General features: G+C 25.3%; 1 protein-coding gene across 1 annotated transcript; it reads right to left on the reverse strand.

The window, feature by feature from the left end:
- Window positions 1-165: 165 nt before the first annotated feature.
- On the reverse strand, window positions 166-18,348 carry LOC145839560 (palmitoyltransferase ZDHHC9-like). The gene is made up of 11 exons (XM_082947164.1): window positions 18,269-18,348; window positions 13,356-13,531; window positions 11,074-11,280; window positions 8,519-8,609; window positions 6,912-7,086; window positions 6,457-6,617; window positions 6,096-6,159; window positions 5,487-5,722; window positions 3,090-3,255; window positions 1,498-1,674; window positions 166-989 (listed from the first exon to the last, which is right to left on the reverse strand). Exons 2-11 carry the CDS (start codon window positions 13,510-13,512, stop codon window positions 777-779), a joined length of 1,647 nt encoding a protein of 548 aa, XP_082803290.1. The 5' UTR covers window positions 13,513-13,531; window positions 18,269-18,348; the 3' UTR covers window positions 166-776.
- Between the last annotated feature and the right edge of the window lie 1,217 nt (window positions 18,349-19,565).

Consider the following 19,565-nt stretch of genomic DNA (forward strand, 5'->3'; position numbering starts at 1 on the left):
TGATCTACGAATTGAAATTAAGCTAATTCAAATTAAATTGAATTAATATGCTAAAATATTATAAACATTTACGCTCAAAGTTTGTTAAACTTTGTAAAAACTTTGCACAATATTTAGAAAGAAAACCATATCAATTAAAACACTAATTAGTAAATGGCATAAGAGTTTCAAACGAGAAATATATAAATATAAGCTCTAACAAAACAAAATTGAAGTATCTTCTATTTAAGCCTAATATGGAATTATAAAACAACAAACAAAATAACTTGAGCTAGTAAATTACAACTGAATCGCTTCGATGAAGCTCATTAGTTTTGAATAGAGGTTTTTTAAGTGCAAGGATGGAATAGAAGAAAAGAAATCTTAATCTAAGAAGTGTTTAAATTTAGCCGAAACCAACTAGTTGTTAAATTAAGTTTGAAATATTTTGCTATAAACTTCTGATTTAGTTGTTAGACTATAAATGCTAACCAAGATTCAGTGAATTTTTTGTTAATAAGAAAAACATAATGAAATTTTATTCTTGCATTCAAAACTATTACATAAAAAAAACTTAAGTACAATGTTTAAATTAATACCTAAACAATAAAAAAGTTCATCAAAAATGTTCCAACGTTAATGGCACAATCAGAAAAAAAACCACGTCTTTAAAAAAGCTATCTGCCACAAAAATAGTCCTTTTTCTTTTTCTCGACCCTGCCAATTTGAGTCTTGTCCCCAAATAGTTCTGAAAAAAAAGTTCTTCAGCTGAGTTTCATTTCGATATTTCTTTTTATTCATTCATCTTGAACTTGCGTACTGTTTTTCTTCTCAACTTTGGAACCCTTCAACAGCATCTGATCGTCATTCTCGTTCAGCATGGCAACTGAGGGGTGGGAATAAAGAGAGCTTCTCGACGAGTTGTTGTTGAAGTTGTAAGCGCCCACCGATCTTGGTGACATGTGATTCGTCGGTTCCACTTGAGGGGCATCACCTTGAGGTGTGGGATTCTGTGAGTGAATGGTTTTAGTTTTAGTTTCAGAAATTTGTTACTAGGTTATATAAAGTCTAGTTGTATAAAGTAATTTACCTTGAGTTGTGAGATTCTGTAAATGGTTTTAGTTTTAGAATTTAAATTTAGGTTGTATTATTGAGTGTGGTTGTATGAAGTGTGTTTTAGTAAAAAATTTTAGCCAGAATGTTTATTTTCTACTGACGAAAACTTTCTTATTTCAAAGGTATATTTCATGTTGATGCTTAATAGTTGACCTATTTTTTGTTTATTTAATATTGGTTTTAAAAGATAGTAGTTTTACTGCCATCTTTTATATAATACTATATATACTATTTTTAAATAATTATAGTTTTATTAAATAATTTTATATACAACGTACGTTTGGAAAAAAAAAAGCTTAAAACTTATTCAGTTCTATCATAAATGAAATTTATTTTAAGTAAATATTTTTATTCATATTTTTTTATAGAGATCAGTTAAAATATACTTTATATCCAACCAACCAGTGGGCTGGGAGTGTCACCGGTAACATTGGGGCTCCTGGGCCTGCTACCTGGCTGGTCCACTACGTTGGTGGCAGTGTTGTTGAGCACCTGCCTCGGATACGTGGCCCTGGTCGTGTCGTAAGGCTCGTTGTCAGCGCCTGCCGTGTACCCGTTGCTTGCTGCTAGTGAGCGCGCCTGATTGGAATATTTCAACTTTTATACTTTAAGTTGTTATTGAAATATATACTTACAACCTTATTTTAATTATTAACACCTGATCTATTCCCGTGGAGGAACTTAGTTTTTTTATAGTATCTATTCCAGTTACTAATTAGTATGTTTTATCTTACGAGAATGACAAAGATCAATGACCGCCATAACAACAATACTGTTCTACAGTTTTTATACTGCATATAACCATTTATTGTATTTACATTTGGTTTTAAATGATAAACAACAAATAGTGTACTTGTCTAAATAAAACTGGCTTAATTATATTTAAAACTTATTTTGATACTAAATTTTTTTAAAAATAACAATTTTTAACGTCTGTTTGCAACTTTGTAAATTGTATATTGTCTGTTTGCAAAAAATTGTATTTTGTATTTGTTTATTTAGAAAATTAAAATATTTTTTAGTACTTGTAAAAATGTTAACTGTTAATCACATCGGTAAACATAAGTTGGTAATATTTAAGTTACTAGCTATATTGTTTTGTTATTTATTCTTTAATTACAATACTTATACTTATTTTTATTTAAGCTTTAATTACAAGTTTTATTTTAGTTTGTAGTCCTTATTCTGTCTTTAAATATTTACAAGCTAACTTTATTACCTGTTAAACTATAGTGTTAGAAATACTAAATTACACAACTTGAAAATGTTCAAATTAGCTTGTAAAAACATTATCAAGTCTTTCAACCTAGTTATTTAGTCTGCTATGTAATTGACCCATATGGCAATTAGTATGCTTATTAGTTTTTCATTATTAAATACAAAAAAATACAAAAACACAGTATATTAGTAAAATTACCAGAAATTTTACTTAAAAAATACTTTACCAAACCAAATTCATAATCTTATTTAAAATATCTATAATAATGATAATATTAATAATATACTGATTAGAAGTCTGTCAAAGGTTTTTTGTAAAAATTTTCCAGGTTTTTTAATTTCTATTTTAGTAAAATATTTTTTTTTCCATTTTTGGTATAAAATTACAATTAAGTTAAAATTAGTCTTAAGTAGTATAAAAACATTCAAAAGATACTGTAAATCTAATTTGATTGTGCATTAAAATAAAGAAAAGTAATACAAGTTTTTTTTTTATTTATGATAGATTTTTCATACATTATTAAAATTTTGTTACTTAACATGTAAAAATTGTTCAAAATTTCAGGTCTTTGAGTGAATTTTGTTTGAAATTCTACGCTTTTCCAGTTTCTTTTTGCCTAAATACTTAAATTCCAAGTTTTTTGGCAACTATTTTATTATAAAATAGTATAAATTCATATAATTGTCTCTTTACAACTATTTGTGCAATTAGTTTTAAAATAAACTAACACTTAAAAAAGTTATACAATATATATTAAATTAATATATCAACCAACCTGTCTTATATACTGTTCTTTCTGCTGTTGCTGCTTCATGAAGCTCTCGACTTGCTGCGGAGTTGCCAGTTTCCTCCGCTGTATGTACGGAGGGGGGGTCGGAGTGCACAGGGTGAAGCAGCAGTTGCTCCATATCGACCCCTTGTCGAACGGGTTCGATACTTCCCTGTTTGATTGTAAATAATTTTATTATTTATTAATTAACAGCAGTTGCTCCATATCGACCCCTTGTCGAACGGGTTCGATACTTCCCTGTTTGGTTATAAAAAGTTTTATTATTTATTAATTAGCAGCAGTTGCTCCATATCCAGCCCTTGTCGAACGGGTTCGATACTTCCCTGTTTATATTTTTTTTTTATTATTTGTTAATTAACTGCAGTTGCTCCATATCGAGCCCTTGTCGAACGGGTTCGATACTTCCCTGTTTGATTGTATTTTTCCTTAACTAAGTAATATTAATTTCAAGTCGAATGAGTTTGATATTACGTTGGATGACTGTTCTTATTATTTTCATGTTATAGATTAATTTTATAACAGCTGTTTTCCCATATTTAATTACTTTAGCTATATAATAGATTTCTAAACATGATACCATTGTAAATTGGGTTCGATACTCCCTGTTTATTATATTTATTATTATTTTTACTAAATAATAAAACGTGTTGCCCGTTTAAAATAATTTTGTTTACTTCGTTGTTTTATTTTATTTGCAATAACAGTTATATAAAATACTTTCGTTGTCAAATGGGTTTGATGCTACCTTATTTATACTAGTTATATTAATTACTTTGTATGAAATTTCTAATACAATCTATTAATACATTCCCTTCGTCAAATAAGTTTCATATTAATTGTTAAAATTATTTTATACTAAATTTTTAATAAAATTTACTAATTTATTCTCCCTGTAAAAAAGTTCCGATATTCGTTAAATTAAATTCTTTATTATAGTTCGAATTTTTGAAAATATTTTGACAACATATTTCCTTTTCAATAACTTGACAATACACTCCCCTTTTCCAAATATTTTTACAGTTCTCTTTTTTGTTGTTGTACTATATTTATGGCTAAAATATGAGATACTGTACTTTTAAAATGGGCTTGAAACAGCTTTGTTATATTATTTATTTTTACAGGGATGGCAAAGGTGTTCTGAAATATTTTCCAGGTTTTCTAAAGTATCAGTTTACTTTTGTTCATTTTTAGTATAAAATTAAACTTAAGTTTAAAAATTTGCCTTAAACAGTATAAAAACATTGAACAATACTGTAATGCTACTTTAAATGTATTCATAATAAAAGTACTCTGAATGACACTAAAAACATTTATTTCTTATGATAGTTTTTTTATATCAAATCTATATTTCATTGTTTTACATGTAAACATGTCTAAAATTCCAGGTTTTTTGTTAACTATTTTTATTATATTTTAAATTTAACTACATGGTTACGTTCCCATGTAAATAGGATTTGGTTGCATAAATATATATACATTTGTAAAGCACACAGTATATACATGCTCAATTATTTTTTTGAACATTTTTTACCTTTTTTTTTTTGCAACTTAATAATATTATTTTGATAGTATAATAACATGAATCCATTGCCAGTTACATACTAGCTATCACTAATTAAGGGCATAGGGGGGTCCATCTTGATTTTTACAAGTTGATCTTATTTTATAGAGTTTTATCTGAGCTATCAGACATTTTTAACCGTTTGAAAATAATCAAAGTATTTTTTGAGATATAAACGATCAAAGCCAGTGACCTCAATAGGTTCCTAATGGCAGGCACAAACTAAAAATGCGAAAAAAAACTTTTTTTACTAAAAATCTATTTCCTCCTTCATTTTTTAAACAATCTTCTTCAAATTTTCACAGATAGTTTATTATTTAAAATATATAATGTAGGAGTTTTTTAATTGACAAAAAACATAAAAAAACCACTTATTTTTGTGTTTTTTTACCTTAAGTTTTTATTTTTTAAAGTATTTAAAATTCCAACATTCAAAGTCTTTTAAACTATAAAAGGAACGTTTCCTTAAAGTTTGATGTCTCTAGCTTAAAAAATGAAGAAGAAGATAGCTTTTTACTAATTTTTTATGTTTCCGAGAAAATTAACCCCAAAAAATTAGCGGTCTATATGTTTGTATTGGAAACTTTTTATAAAAATTACAATATCTCAAAAGTTAAATAAGACTTTTTAGTTCTATAAGAACTGGCTTGTAGTTTGTACTTCAAGCTTTCATATAAGATCCAATGTTATTTTTAGTGAAAAAAATGTCTGACCCCCATATGCCCGTAAGCATAAACTACAACCAGTTAATAGAAGGTGATCAACCATAATGTTAACTGTTACGAATTCACCCACGAGTTTAACTAACAAAATTAACAAACCTGTTCCGACTCTTTGACCAAGTGCCTTTTATGTCCTCATTAGTGGTCAATGCTAGTGCAATCAAGTAAGAATGAAATCCGCTCAACCCACAAACGCTCCACACACTGAAGAAGCATATAACCAGTTCCCACACTGTGCCTGGAGAGTATGATAGAGCGTTGAGGAATCCCTCCCGTTTCTTTGACAGGAGGACTAAATGGACTATCGCGAAACAGAATATGTACACGCATAATACCTGGGTATGAAAAAAGATGTTAATAATTAGTACGTACTTAAAAATAAGTTCACTGTTTTGCATATAAATTAAGTAAAAAAAAAATTATAAGAAACTTTAGGACTCTTTTACACACATAATACCTGATTAAATTATATAAAAATCTAATGTAAAAAAAGCGAGTAAAAAGAATGATTGAGAAACAGCTTATATAGATCAATATTTATATTGTGCACAAACTATAACGAAATGTTTTTGTACAAACAGCTTTTTGAAATTTTGAATCTGGTTACCACGTTTTATAATAAAAAACATTGTCTTATGTATTTCGCACTTTTAAAAAACAAACGCAATTTAAAAACTTTAACTTAATAAGTACATAAAATACACTTACTGTCAAGGAAGAGACAAATAAAAAGAAGAATTTGTAATTTCGTTTCCCCACACAGTTGCCAACCCTGTAAAAAATGTTGTGGTAAACATAAATCATATTCACTCATTTTATTCAAGTAACAGTCTGTAGTTTAAACTTTATACACATAAAGTTATCACTTTTTTTTTACTTAATTCAAAATACAACAACTCCATTCTAAGTGAATAACCAACTTTTTATAGTATGTAAATAAGAAAACAAATAAATATATAACATCTTAACAACGCAATTATCACACATAGTTGATAAGTTTTTTAAAAAAATATCACAAAATATTATATTTTTATTATTTGCAAATATAATAAATAAAATTATTACGAACCACGGGCAGTGGTGATCGAAATTTTCCACGCAATTATCACACAAGGAACAGTGACTCGCACGTGGTGGTCTGAATATCTTGCAAGTGAAACAATACTTCAGTTTCATAGGTACACCGTTCACTTGGATCTCCAGTATCCTAGGTGGTGGACGGTATCCGTGCTGTGAGGATTATTTCACTTAAAGTATTTTAAAAATATAGGCAGACACAGGTTTCATCATATCTGTATAAAGCATCTCTTAAATGTTAATACACAAAACAACAAGTCAAAGCTTTTTATTTAAAAAAATCTTATTTCTATTATTTTTAAATCCTTTATACAAATTAACGTGTAACTTTCCATGAATTTGTGTTAAGCTTAAATTTTGAGAAAGCAAGCTCTCAAATTATACTGTATACTTAAAAACTAATGCTAAATATAAGTCGAAAACTCTAACGTTTTTATTCACAAATACCTGTTGATGTTCAGAATTAGCGGCCTGCATCTCTAAAGACATCTTCTCGATGTAAGCTGCTTCTTCCGGAGTGGCTCTCGGTATAACGCCTGGATCGCTCCAAGCTGTGCGCAACAAGCAAGACATGTTGAAAATGAATATCAACCCGCAGCACACAGGGATCATGAACCCGTATCTGTATTTAAAACATAAGTTAACAATTATTAGATTTATATAATTATTAGGTAATGTTGAACATGAAGATCAATCCACAACAAATAGGAATCATGAAGCCGTATCTATGATAAATAAATTATTTATTATATTTGTAATTTGATTTGAAATAGTTATTAAGACATGATGAAGATGAAGATCGATCCGCTTAAAACAGGAATTGAAGAAATGAAAATTAAATTAAAATTTTAAATTGGTTGCACTAATCGTATTTGGGGATTGGTTAGTTTGCTTAACCACATTAAAATGTTAATATTTTATTTTGTCGTGTTTAGTCCTATCTTAAACTATGATTTTTCTGATGATGATTTTACTGCAAAACACAGGAATCATGAAACCAGTTTATGTTATTTCATTTTTATAAAAATAAGTTTATTTAAACTTTTTTTTGTTTTCATGTTTTAAAATACTGGGTAAGAGTTGTATAAACAGAATAAAGGCTTTTAGTTTGCATGTGGGTGGGAACTTATTTATATTTACTCATCAATTTGTTTATTCAAATTACTATCTGAGTTATAAAATTTGTTATAAGGTGTTATTCAACTACAGTAAGTTGGAGGTAAAATTAAAAGTTATGTATTAGAAAAAAGATATTTTACATTTCTAACAAGTAATTTTAAACTGACGTACTTAAAGTTATGATCTAATATGCAACCAATTCATGCTTCATTGAAATATTACTACACTACTGTACAAAATTTTACGTTTGAATTATAAATTATAATAGACACAATGTTTACTTATATTTTAACTTACATAATATAAAATATGAAAAACATCTTTTTATTTTACTCATCTTATTTAACGTCTCATAACAAAAACTTATGGCATTATCATAGTGTCAACTTTTAATATCTAACTGTTAAGACAGTACAAGGTCAAGTTTTGTAAATTACGCATAGTTAATAATTTTATTACGCTATTACAACAATCTAAACATTTGTTGAATTTTAACTTTGGATTTACCTAGTATTATTACATTTTTCATAAAAACTAATGCTGTTAAAACTATTCGACAAGTTAGACTGATTTAAAATGTTTGAAGTTAAAAAAAAATGTTGTAAGGGTTTTTACGTTTATAACAAATGTTTAAATTTTGTTTAACTTTTAAGTTGGATTCTATAAACTAACAAGTAATATTTATTACTGCTATTTGCTTATGTTATAAACAAATTAGTAACAAAATGTTTAATTTGAAACATAAAATACTTACATAAACAACTTTTGAATACTATGTGCAAAATATTTAATTTTAAATGTATGTATTGAGTGTAATTACTACTATGCTTATTTCTAAAAACATTATTAACGGTAGTTATCATACAAGCAGTTCTAAAATAAAAACACATAAATTGTTACAAAGTATTTCTAGGTTACAAAGTATTTTTACTCACTGTATTTCCGTTACCAGTGTAATTCTGCAGTCGAACGCAAAGAACATTATCACAGCTGATAGTATCAACCCTATTGTGAAGAAAAGAACACCTGTAAGTAAAAAGTTTATTATTTATTTAAGTTAATTTGTCTTTAAAACACTTATGCTACACTTAGCTTAATTAGTTCCCATTTTTTAATTACTTATTTTTTAACTTAACTTTATTTTAAGTTTATGAAACACCTGTAAATTTATATTGATAATAAACTTTTACTCAACTTAAAAACATAAAAGCTTATTTATCAGAAACATTTGTGGTAAACTGTCCTAAGACACTATATTTTACATAAACGGTTTTTTTAATAAATACAAACTGTTGTAAAAACAAAATCTTTGTTGAATTTTTTGGTTTGTATGAACTTACTTTGAACCCACACACTTTTACCGCTTTTAAATGTTGTTTCCTATTTAAAGTTTGCTACTTAATTTAATATTCATGTGGGTAGAACTTTAAACTCAAAATTATACTTGTTATGCTAGTATGTTTTCATTAGCAAATTTTGAAGTGTATTATAACCAAACATTTATAAGATTTGTCAAAGTTAACTAATTAATATAATTAATGAAAATTTTATCCAACATTTAATTAAATGTAAAAGAAGTTGAGCAGAACATTATTAAAAAACAATGTATACGAAAATAAAGTTTTAAATTTTTGTTTTTTTGATTACTTAATTTATACCATGCTGTTGTATTGCTTCATCAACAGCAATTATCATTTTTTCTTCTAAATAAAATACTAAATTTAATATTTTAAAATATTAAAAAATAATAATAATGTTCTTGTTTTTCAGTTAGAATAAACAAATGCACAATTGACATTACTTAAATTTATAGACCTCATGCTTTGGAATTTACATGATTTTTTTATGTAATTAATTTGTAATTTGTACAACATATATTTGGTAAAAGGAAAGTTTTACTTAGAAATATATGTTGAAATTTATTTAAAACCTATTCAAGCATTTCTGTGTAAGTTTTCGTAAAAACAACTTTTTAACTGGCAACACTTAACAACAATATTTGGTCATACAAAAATATTTCTTTTATCTTTAATTAGATAAAAAACAAATAAACAACTTTGTATACAGGTTTTATGAATAAAACCTTTAAAAAATTAAATAGTTTTAAACATAAAATACATCAAGCTTATTTGGCCTTTAACTTCGTGTACCTACTTTAACTTTTATGTCAATAAAGGAAAAAACTCTTTAATAAATTTTAATTTATTCAAACTATGTGTTTTACACAATGTTTTCAAAGTGTGTACTTCAATGCTTCCTTTTTGTACCTTAAAATCTTATAAAACATACTTAAAAATACTATTTATATGAATTAAGTTTCAATTAGTTCTAAATGGTTATAACAAGTTTGTTAAACTTTGTTTTACATTATTTTAAAAATTTGAAGCAACATTTCAAAACAGCTTCAAAACATTACAGCTCTTAAATAAATCAGTGGTTTTCAATTTTAATACATAGTTCATACAAAAATTATGTTTATATATGAATTACAAAATAATACATTGGGTGCTATACAATTAATTTGTAAAGTAGTATACATAGATAAATTAATTTTAAAAAAGTATTTAGTAAACAAAATTTTGGAAACTCAAATGTGGTTGAAAGCAAGCATACACATATATCAAAGTGATGTTGTCTACTGATATGGTAAGTCTCTCAACAACAACTTATTTGATGTTTATTTGAGCGACCAAAATCTTAACTAAATAAACTACCTTGAAATAAAACTGAAAAAATCGTAAGAGAAAAAACCTGAAAAAATACAGTTAGTAACTTTTGGACAATTAAATTAACCAAAAAGACTATATAAAAGAAAACGCATATAATTTTATATAACTAACTTGGCTTATGCAAAAATTAAACAAGCCTGAGTTAAAATAACTATACAAAACATTTTTATTACTAAAACAAAAAATCTATAGATCTGGGTGGCCCTCATTAGACCGTGGGCCATCCATTTAAACTTACTAAACAACTTACTTAAGATTTTTGTAATGTTGTTGTGTAACTACTGAGACGGTTTTGACAAAATCAAAGTGGCCTTTTATTAAGATAAAAAATACAACTTCCAAAAACTAGCCAAAGTATATAAAAAAAAAACTTCCGAATTAACTAGGGTTTTGCAAAAAAAAAAACAAGTTTGAGTATGTGGCATTACTGCAATAAACAAAAACTCATTTTACTTAGTAAAACAAACAAACCAGTAGTATTGGCCATCATGAGCCTTCCATCACATCAAAATTTATAAAGTAAACATGGTACTAAAGTTTAAAAATATTTTTATTACACAAAAACTAAATGATAACAAACCAGTAGAAGTAGCCATCAATAAAATACTAAACAAAACATAACAGTAACAAAAAGACCTAATTTCTAAAATAACTGATTTTAAGTCAGTGGTAGTATGAGTGTTTCAAACACTAGAATTTAAATTTGTGTAGTTTGAGTGTGTGGCAACTCTAAAACACATAAAAACTAAATTACAACGCACCGGTAGAAGTGGCCATCATGAGCCTCCCATCGCAGCAGAACTTGTTCCTGCCGGGGAGCACCTCCCACACTTTGTACTTTTTCACGGGTCTCACTTCCTCGGCGGGGTGCACCTGCTGGTGGTTGCCACTGGAAACCACGGGGGTCGATTGGGCGTTGGTGTACGGGGGCTGCGACATTGCTTTCAACTGCGGGTTCACCAACGGACCTTGAAATGATTGATTTTAATATTTTAAATCGTATAACTAGTAGACCTTGATTGTTGGTTTTTATACTTTATGTATATATTACACTAATATTTACAACTTGTATAACTTATCTTATAATTCCTGAGAGCAACAAGTAACTTCAACTTCTTTAAACTATTATTTTGGTATTAATTATCTTGCTATTGAAAAATATTATTAGGTTAAAAAAAAAAATTAGTATAAAAAATTAAACTTACGTTGTATTGAAATCTGAGTTGATCTTTATAACTTACTTACATTTAAGTTGAACTAATTTGTATTCAAGCTTAAAAGTTTAACAAAATATCTGTAATTACAATAAAAATTATAGCACTAGAAACTATTTTAAAGGATAAATTTTAAAAAAATTTTGCAATACACATAATCATAATGAATTCAATGTTTGTTAATACTGAATAAACATAAGTGACCAGGCTTTACATTAACAGCTAATATTTGTTTTATGAACTGAGATACTATTTGAGGTTAATGAACAATCAAAAATTAAATAAAAAACAAGTCAGTTTCCTATATTCAAATAAAAATATTTATTAAGAACTTATAAAAGTCAAACAGGTTAAACTTGAAAGTGTTTAAAAACTTGTCTAAAATTTAAAAAATAGTTTTTAAGTATTGAGACATTAGGGGTTTGAAAAAGCTGTCTGTTAATACTATAGAAAACTCAAAATTTGCAATGAATTTTAATATAATACCTTGTTGAGGCCAAAGGGGGGGGGGTAAGTCATGTTGGGTCGCATAATAGGTTCCATATGGGAAGGGAAAACTAAAACAGCAAAAAAGACTATTTCATTTTAAATCTATCTCCTCCTACATTTTTCATGCAATCATCTTCAAACTTTCACAGTTTAATTTTTATACAATGCAAAAAAATAATTATTTTGAAATTGAAAAATTTAAATGAAAAATATATTAAAAAGAAGACTTTATTTTTTTGTTTTTTTCATAAAATTTTTTTTTTTTTAAATTATTAAAATTCATAAGTAACATTTTTTTCTTATAACATAAGGAAAATTTCCTAAAAATTTAAAGAAGATTGATTGAAAAAAAAGGAGGTGATAGATTTTTAGTGATTTTAAAAGTTGACGCCAAAAAATGTGCGGTCTATACGTTTGTATTGGAAACTACTTACAAACAATTAAATATCTTAAAAATTAAATGATATTTTTAAATTCTATAAAAACTGGCTTGTAGTTTGTACTTAAAGCTTTCTTATAAAGGCCAAAGATAATTTTTGTAAAAAAAAGTATAGGACCCCCCCTCCCCCCTATGGCCTTAATTTAATATAATAAATTGTAACTTATTGATGTTTTGTATTTTGCTCAATTTTTTGTTATTTTTTTGATAGCATAAATTCTGTAATTTATATTTTCTTATCACCATGTGAATTAAAAAATCAAAACTAAACTATTTTTTTTTTTAAGTTTTAAGTTTATAGATATATAATTTTTTTATTTTCTTATAATGTTTTTACAACTGCTATTATGTAACATTAAACAATTTTTATACATGAAGTTTGTAGTTGGTATATTATATACTTATTGTACTTTAATTTTATAATATTTAAGAGTTTAATTAAAACTAAAATTTTTCAGGTAAAATTAATTATGACTTTATCTGAAAATAAATTCATAACATTTAAGAATGTTTTGAGCTAAAAAGCATAATTTTCGAACTTTATGACAAATAACTGTTACCAGACTTGGCCTTTGATGCATGTTTCTACAAACCTGCATAATTAAAAACAAGTGGTTGATGATGCAGGCTTTTAATGCACCAGCTGCAGTTCTAAGGTTGCTTCTGATTGGCTAATACTTAACTTGTTTTTATTTTAAGACTTAAGTAAACTAAGCATTTTTTATAGTTATGACAATTAACTATATAAAAATTTAAGTAATAAAACTTTTTTGGTTTATTTTTTATACACTTGGGTAAGGTGGGTTAGGGATAAAGGTATAAATGTCCTTAATATTCTGTTGTATTATCAGTTTACCTCATATGCATAAATTTGCATAATGTTAAATTTATAAAAGAAAACCTGCATAAGAGGAAATGAGCGGTTGGTCAGCCACGTCGATGATTGTGTGTGCTGGTTTGTTGTTGGATGAAGTGTTGTTAACTTCTGCTTGCTGTTCAGGTAATACTTCAGTCACTTTCACTTGAGATGATTCTACTGGATCGGTTGTGTTTTGCATTTGATTATATTAAAAGCATCTATAAGCAAAAATTTTATTTCAATCCTTTTCTGTAATGTATGTGTTTGTAAATAGCAATCTATAATTTCAAATAAGCAAAAACTCATAAGTTATTAACTTTTATATAGTTCAGGGTTCAGCAAGCTGCAGATGCATTTAAAATTTTTAAAGAGTTGTATACTACTTTCATTGAAATATTTTAAAAATAATATTTTCTACAAACTATTTTCTAAAAAAAAGCGTGTCAAATATAATTATTTAAGGATTTTACAAGGTAGATCTTATTATTGCATGTTATTAGGCGATTTTAGTTTGTTTGTTGGTAACTAGTAAGGGGCTGTAAAATGGTGGCTTAATAATTTTTGGGCAATCAAAAACTTTTACTTTTTAAATTTCTGTTTTACTAATTTTAAATTAGTTTTTAAAATTATATCCTGATTTAAACCAGGGTTTCCAAAATCAAACTATATAAGGTGGATATAAAATAAAACATTAATTAAAAAAGGAGGCAATTTTTCAAGTTTCTGCGATTATAAAACTGAGTTTGGAAAGCTTTAGAGACTACCAACCCCTTGAAAGCTTGTTATGGTTATTTGAAAATAAGGAAATTCAACAGTAGTAATAAATTAAACTTGTTTTAAACTAAAAAAAAATTACAGCTTAATAGTGTTTTTATTTATTGTCAAATTATCTAAATTTCGTTATAAAAGCTATTCTTCAATAAAATCCAAAAAAAAAACAATATTTAAAAAAATAATCTATACTTTTAATCTATACTGGACAATTTTGTTTTAACTGATTTCAAAATTAAATGTAACTATTAAACATTTAGATTTATAACCTATACTTAAGTAACTTAGTAGAACAAGTTAATATTGAAAGTGAATTGTTATATTTGTACATTATTATATACTACATGTTTAATAGGTTCTTTTAATATTCATGATTTCCCAAAAATGTGTAGAAAATATGTTTAAACTTATCCAAACTTTATTAGTTGTTAAATTAAGTTTGAAATTTACAATTTAGTCATTAGACTATAAATGCCAATTCTACACTGATTTTAGCACAATATTTTTAACAACAAAGTTTAAGGACAAAAACATTATTAATTGTTATACCTTTATTTTAAGAAGATTAAAAACTTTATAACATATTATTCATCAGACCTCGAATACTTTTAGAATTTTATTTTAGCTTTAACAATGTTATTGATCATTGAAACTTAAATGTGCAGACTTGTGTAGTTCAATTAATAAACAAACACTTTAAAATGTACAACAACAATTTTTTTTTTCATACTACTGAAATCCAATTTGTTGTTGTAATTCTGCAAAATCACTTTAAACAAGATATGCTGAACTTTTTTGTTTTAAAATTTAAGTAAAAACAGTTATATTACCTTTTTCTATAAAAAATCATATTACTTTATAGTTATATTTCAAAAGATAACAATTATTTTAGCAAGATATTTTACGTATGAAATTTTTTCACAACAATATTTATAAAAGACATAAGTTTAAACTGAGTTAAATTAGCAAGCAATGTTTATTTCTTGCTTGAATAAAACAACTGTTTTAAAAAAGATATAAATTCACAGCGTTGTATTAACATTGAAATATTAATTTTTGGTATTATAAACAGTTTCACCTACTGACATATTATATTTATAGCAATACAAACTCAGTTTAACTATTAACTTTTATATACTTTTAAAACACACGAAAAGTATATGAAATAACAAAAACTAAGTAAAACTTATAAATTAAAATTGTTTGCATATAAACATATATTATACCAAATTAAAAACTATCATAAATAGTAATAAAAATGTCTGTTTATAATAATTCTTATTTTACACACTTAAAAAAACAATATTTTATGTGACAAGACACAATTTATAGCATTAAATAAAACTTTGACATTGAAAAACAACACACAAAACTTAACACCCACAAACATAGTGAGAGCAAATATAAAAAAATCATGAATTTACTGTCTACAACCATTTCTGCACCACAGGAAATGATTTTGTCATTTGCAAAAAAAAAACTTTGAGAAAAGGTTAACTTTATAAGAAAGTTCTTTATCTAACGTAATTGTAATTAAATTTTTCCGCATAAATTATTTTCTTACATGTTATGAAACTTTTAATTCAATGTAATTAAACAACATAAGTGATTTTCTTGCATGGTACAATGTCAAAAAAAGTTGTGCTTTGCAGTTACGTATTTACAGGCTGTAATTAGCATTTTGCATGTACAATAAACTCAGAAGGAGTATATAAGAATTAAGCGATAGTTCCTAGTTAAACATTTTCAAATAATAACACAAAACTTTAGACTGAGTTTTGTAAAAATAGAAACATATATACTTAAACACTTCAAAAACAACTTGATTAGCGTGTAAACAAAAAGTTAATTCTTTTTAAGGTTAAACTTTAAAATTGTATATAATATTAGAATGTAAAAAATACTGTTAAGGTAAATTAAATGCCATTTAAAACCTTTCGGTAAAACAAGCTGTTTTTACAATAATGTTAATAAATTTTCAGCATAAAAAATAAATAACTTTAAACTTTGTTGAAAATGTAGCATAAATAAGTTAGGCAAAGATTAAGTTTACAACTGCTTTTTTTTAAATAAAAATTTAGTTGTATTTTTATAAGTTATACAATGGTTGGTTAGTTATGAAAATGGATGTACAAACGAAGCTTTTTAGACACAAAGTGAGTTTTATTGTAATATAAAACCAAATATGTCAAACAGTTTCAAAAAGTTCATCATAATGACACAGCTAAATGCTTATGAATAACAATAAATTTATTTTTGAGCATAAAAAGGTATGGCTTGCTTATTTTTACACTATTCAATCTTATCACTTTTTACTTGGAATTGCTTTAAAAAATATTAAAACAAAGATTGTAGTAAGTATAAAAGAATTACTAAGACTACTTTATCAAAAAAAAAATTAGTTTATTTTAAAATTCTTTAGTTCAAACTTATTATAACATGCTTAATTTTTCTTTTTACTTTGAACGAAAACTTAACTAATAAACTTGATTAGAAAATGCTTCTATTTCTTAAATTATAATATAATAAACTAAAAACAACAAACAGTATTTTTATGATTATAGAAGCTTTTTATATGCCTTAATTTAAGTAACTTAAGTTTTAATCTACTAAAGTTTTAATCAGAGATTAAGTATTAAAATAATCCATATGAACTCAAGTATAAAAACTATTAGTAATTATGACTTAACTAAAACTAGTAATTATTTTTTAAGCAGTATTTAAAAAGTTAAATATTTTAAAGTCATCTTAGAGAACTGTTATTATGTCATATATTTGATAACTATAACTTAAAAACAAAAAAAAAAGTAAAGCATATCTAGAAATATTTTTTTAGTTAGCATTATAAAGGTATTTTTAAAACATTACCATTTACATTAAGTTTTAAATTGGTAAATATAATAAATGTACTATGTATGTATCTTCAAAAATAAATAGAAAGAACACTTTTAAAAGGTAAGATAAAGTAAGTAAAGTATAAAAATCTGAATTTTAAAACGTCATACTTTTTAGTACTTATAACATACAAAAAAGTGACCTTGCTCTTTAAATAAGAAGTATTTCATCTTAACTCAAATAATAAATTTATGTAGCTTTAGTTTTAAAACATGAATGCATAGTAAGCAATAACTCTCTAGTTAGACTATAATATTTAGAATTAATATTTTTTAAAGGAAAATATAGGAATAACAAAATAAAAAGTCTATTAAAATGGAATAACTTTTTTTTTGAATTAAAGAAAATAGACTTTTAAAACATCATACTTAAAATCTTAATATATTTAAAAAACCATAACTTTTTGTTACAATCTATTTTTTGAATTTTTTTTAATTGTACTAAGTAGGATATAAAAAATTCAAATGATAGTTTATTTCGCAGTACAATGTTATTACAGTTTTTTGGCATACTAATATTAAAAAAAAAATTATCAAACAGTTTTTTTTAATTTATCACAATACAATAGTAATTTTATGTGACTTTCAACTACAAAGTTGATTTAAGGAAATATGAAAAGTAATTACTTTAATATATTTCTTTGACAGTGCAAAAATAACTTCAGCAAGCTTAAACTAAGCATAAAGTAAAAGAAAAAGTGATAGCATTAAAGTAATAAAAGGATTGAAAAACTATGAAAAAAATACCAATAATTAAATTTATACTTTAAAACAAACTTTAGGCAACTAACAATCTGTTTTTAAGCATATGTTAAATAATTTCCTAGAAATCTTTTTGAAATATAAGAAGCAAACAATGTTTTTTAACAAAATACTCAAATCAAAAAAAAAATTGATGGAACACAAATATAATCAATTTATTTACTATGAATAGGAGTTAAGTGGAATAAAAAAAAATTAAGTAGATAGAAAGAAAAAAAAAAGGAGGTATAAATGTTTGTTTGAATATTTTGATATATGTTGTAAGCTCTAATTAAAAGTATAATTTAGTTTACCTTATGCATAAAGTTAATCTATGCCTATATTAATAACTATAAAAAACAAAAGTTTATATTACCTTATACCTTTTATTCATAGTACATACATTTTTAATAACTGAAGAGTACCGCGCTAACAAATTACGCAAACTAGTAGAAAAAATATATACCAAACAAATCAAATGGTACAAATTTACAAAAAAGTTATAAAAAGTTGTTACCACAAATAATTTAAATAAACCATAAAATGAACCTAATTTAAGTTGTGTCCAATGATTGCTGTCAACTATCAAATTTCTTCCATACACATACTATTAAGCTACTGTTACAAACATCTGTAGTGATATGAACTGTAATCTACTTTATTTCATAAAAATTTTTGTAACTAACTTAATCATAAAAAAAATCAATTTGCTGTTATTTCATATAAAAATAATAAAAGTTTATTATAAAGTTATGTTTAAACTGTGTAATAAATGAGCTTTTAGCTGTTATACTACAATATAAAAGCAAAAAGTAAGTTTTTATAACTTAATTTTTATGTATTATAAGAAAATCATAGATAATAAGGCTAATACACAAGCAAGTATGAACATTTAAAGCAAAAAAAAACTACATAAAAAATTTCAAGGAAATTAAAACAACTTGAGTTTTTCCCAATTTAAGAGCATAGGGAAGAACCTTTTACTTGTTGGTCTTATTCTCCTACACTTTTTAAGAAATCTTCTTCAAACTTTTTTAGTTTAATTGTAATTTAATGACAAACTATCCTATTTATTGTAAGAATTTTTAAGTTTTTGCATTATTGATTTTACCTTCTTTTATATTATATTTTTTAATTTTTTTCTTAAACTCATACCTTTATCTTGGGAAATTTTTACAAGTATGACCATATCTAAAATTATATGTCTTGATACTATAAAAACAGACCTACAGATTATACTTGTAGCTTTTATAAAGTGACATAACTAATTTTTTAAATGCATTTACCCCTTCCCACTATTTCCTTAATTTTGAGAAGTGTTGAGCTTCTTAAGCAAATTTTTGTACAAAAAAATATGTAGTAATTATAGTATATAGAAATTAGGTATTAAAAATAATTAATTTGAATTATTTTAGTTTGAAAACTACATCATATCAACTTTTAAATACTAGAGTATAGCAGGCAAAAATTCTGTCTAAAAAAAAATTCTACAATACATATGTAGTGGTACCAATTATTATCAATCTACTTTATTAAACACATAAACATATGTTGGTACAATAAAGGAAGATTACTGTATAATTTTATTTATTTAAATTCCAATGAACTTGTTTCACTAGGATCTTTTGTTGGCAAACGATTAAATCTATATTTTGAACAGTTACAATACATATAATCATATTTAAATTTTAGTTAGTTTATTTCGAATATCATCATAATACACTATCCTTATTAATAGGTAGAAAACCTATTCTGTCTATTACTTTTTTTGATCAATATGCAAAATTTACTGGTAAAACATTATTTGTAAACTTTTGGACAATACAAGAATAAATATTTAATAAGT

This window comes from Thalia democratica, chromosome 6 (genome assembly GCF_965202585.1).
Source record: "Thalia democratica chromosome 6, ktThaDemo2.hap1.1, whole genome shotgun sequence".
NCBI lineage: Eukaryota > Metazoa > Chordata > Thaliacea > Salpida > Salpidae > Thalia > Thalia democratica.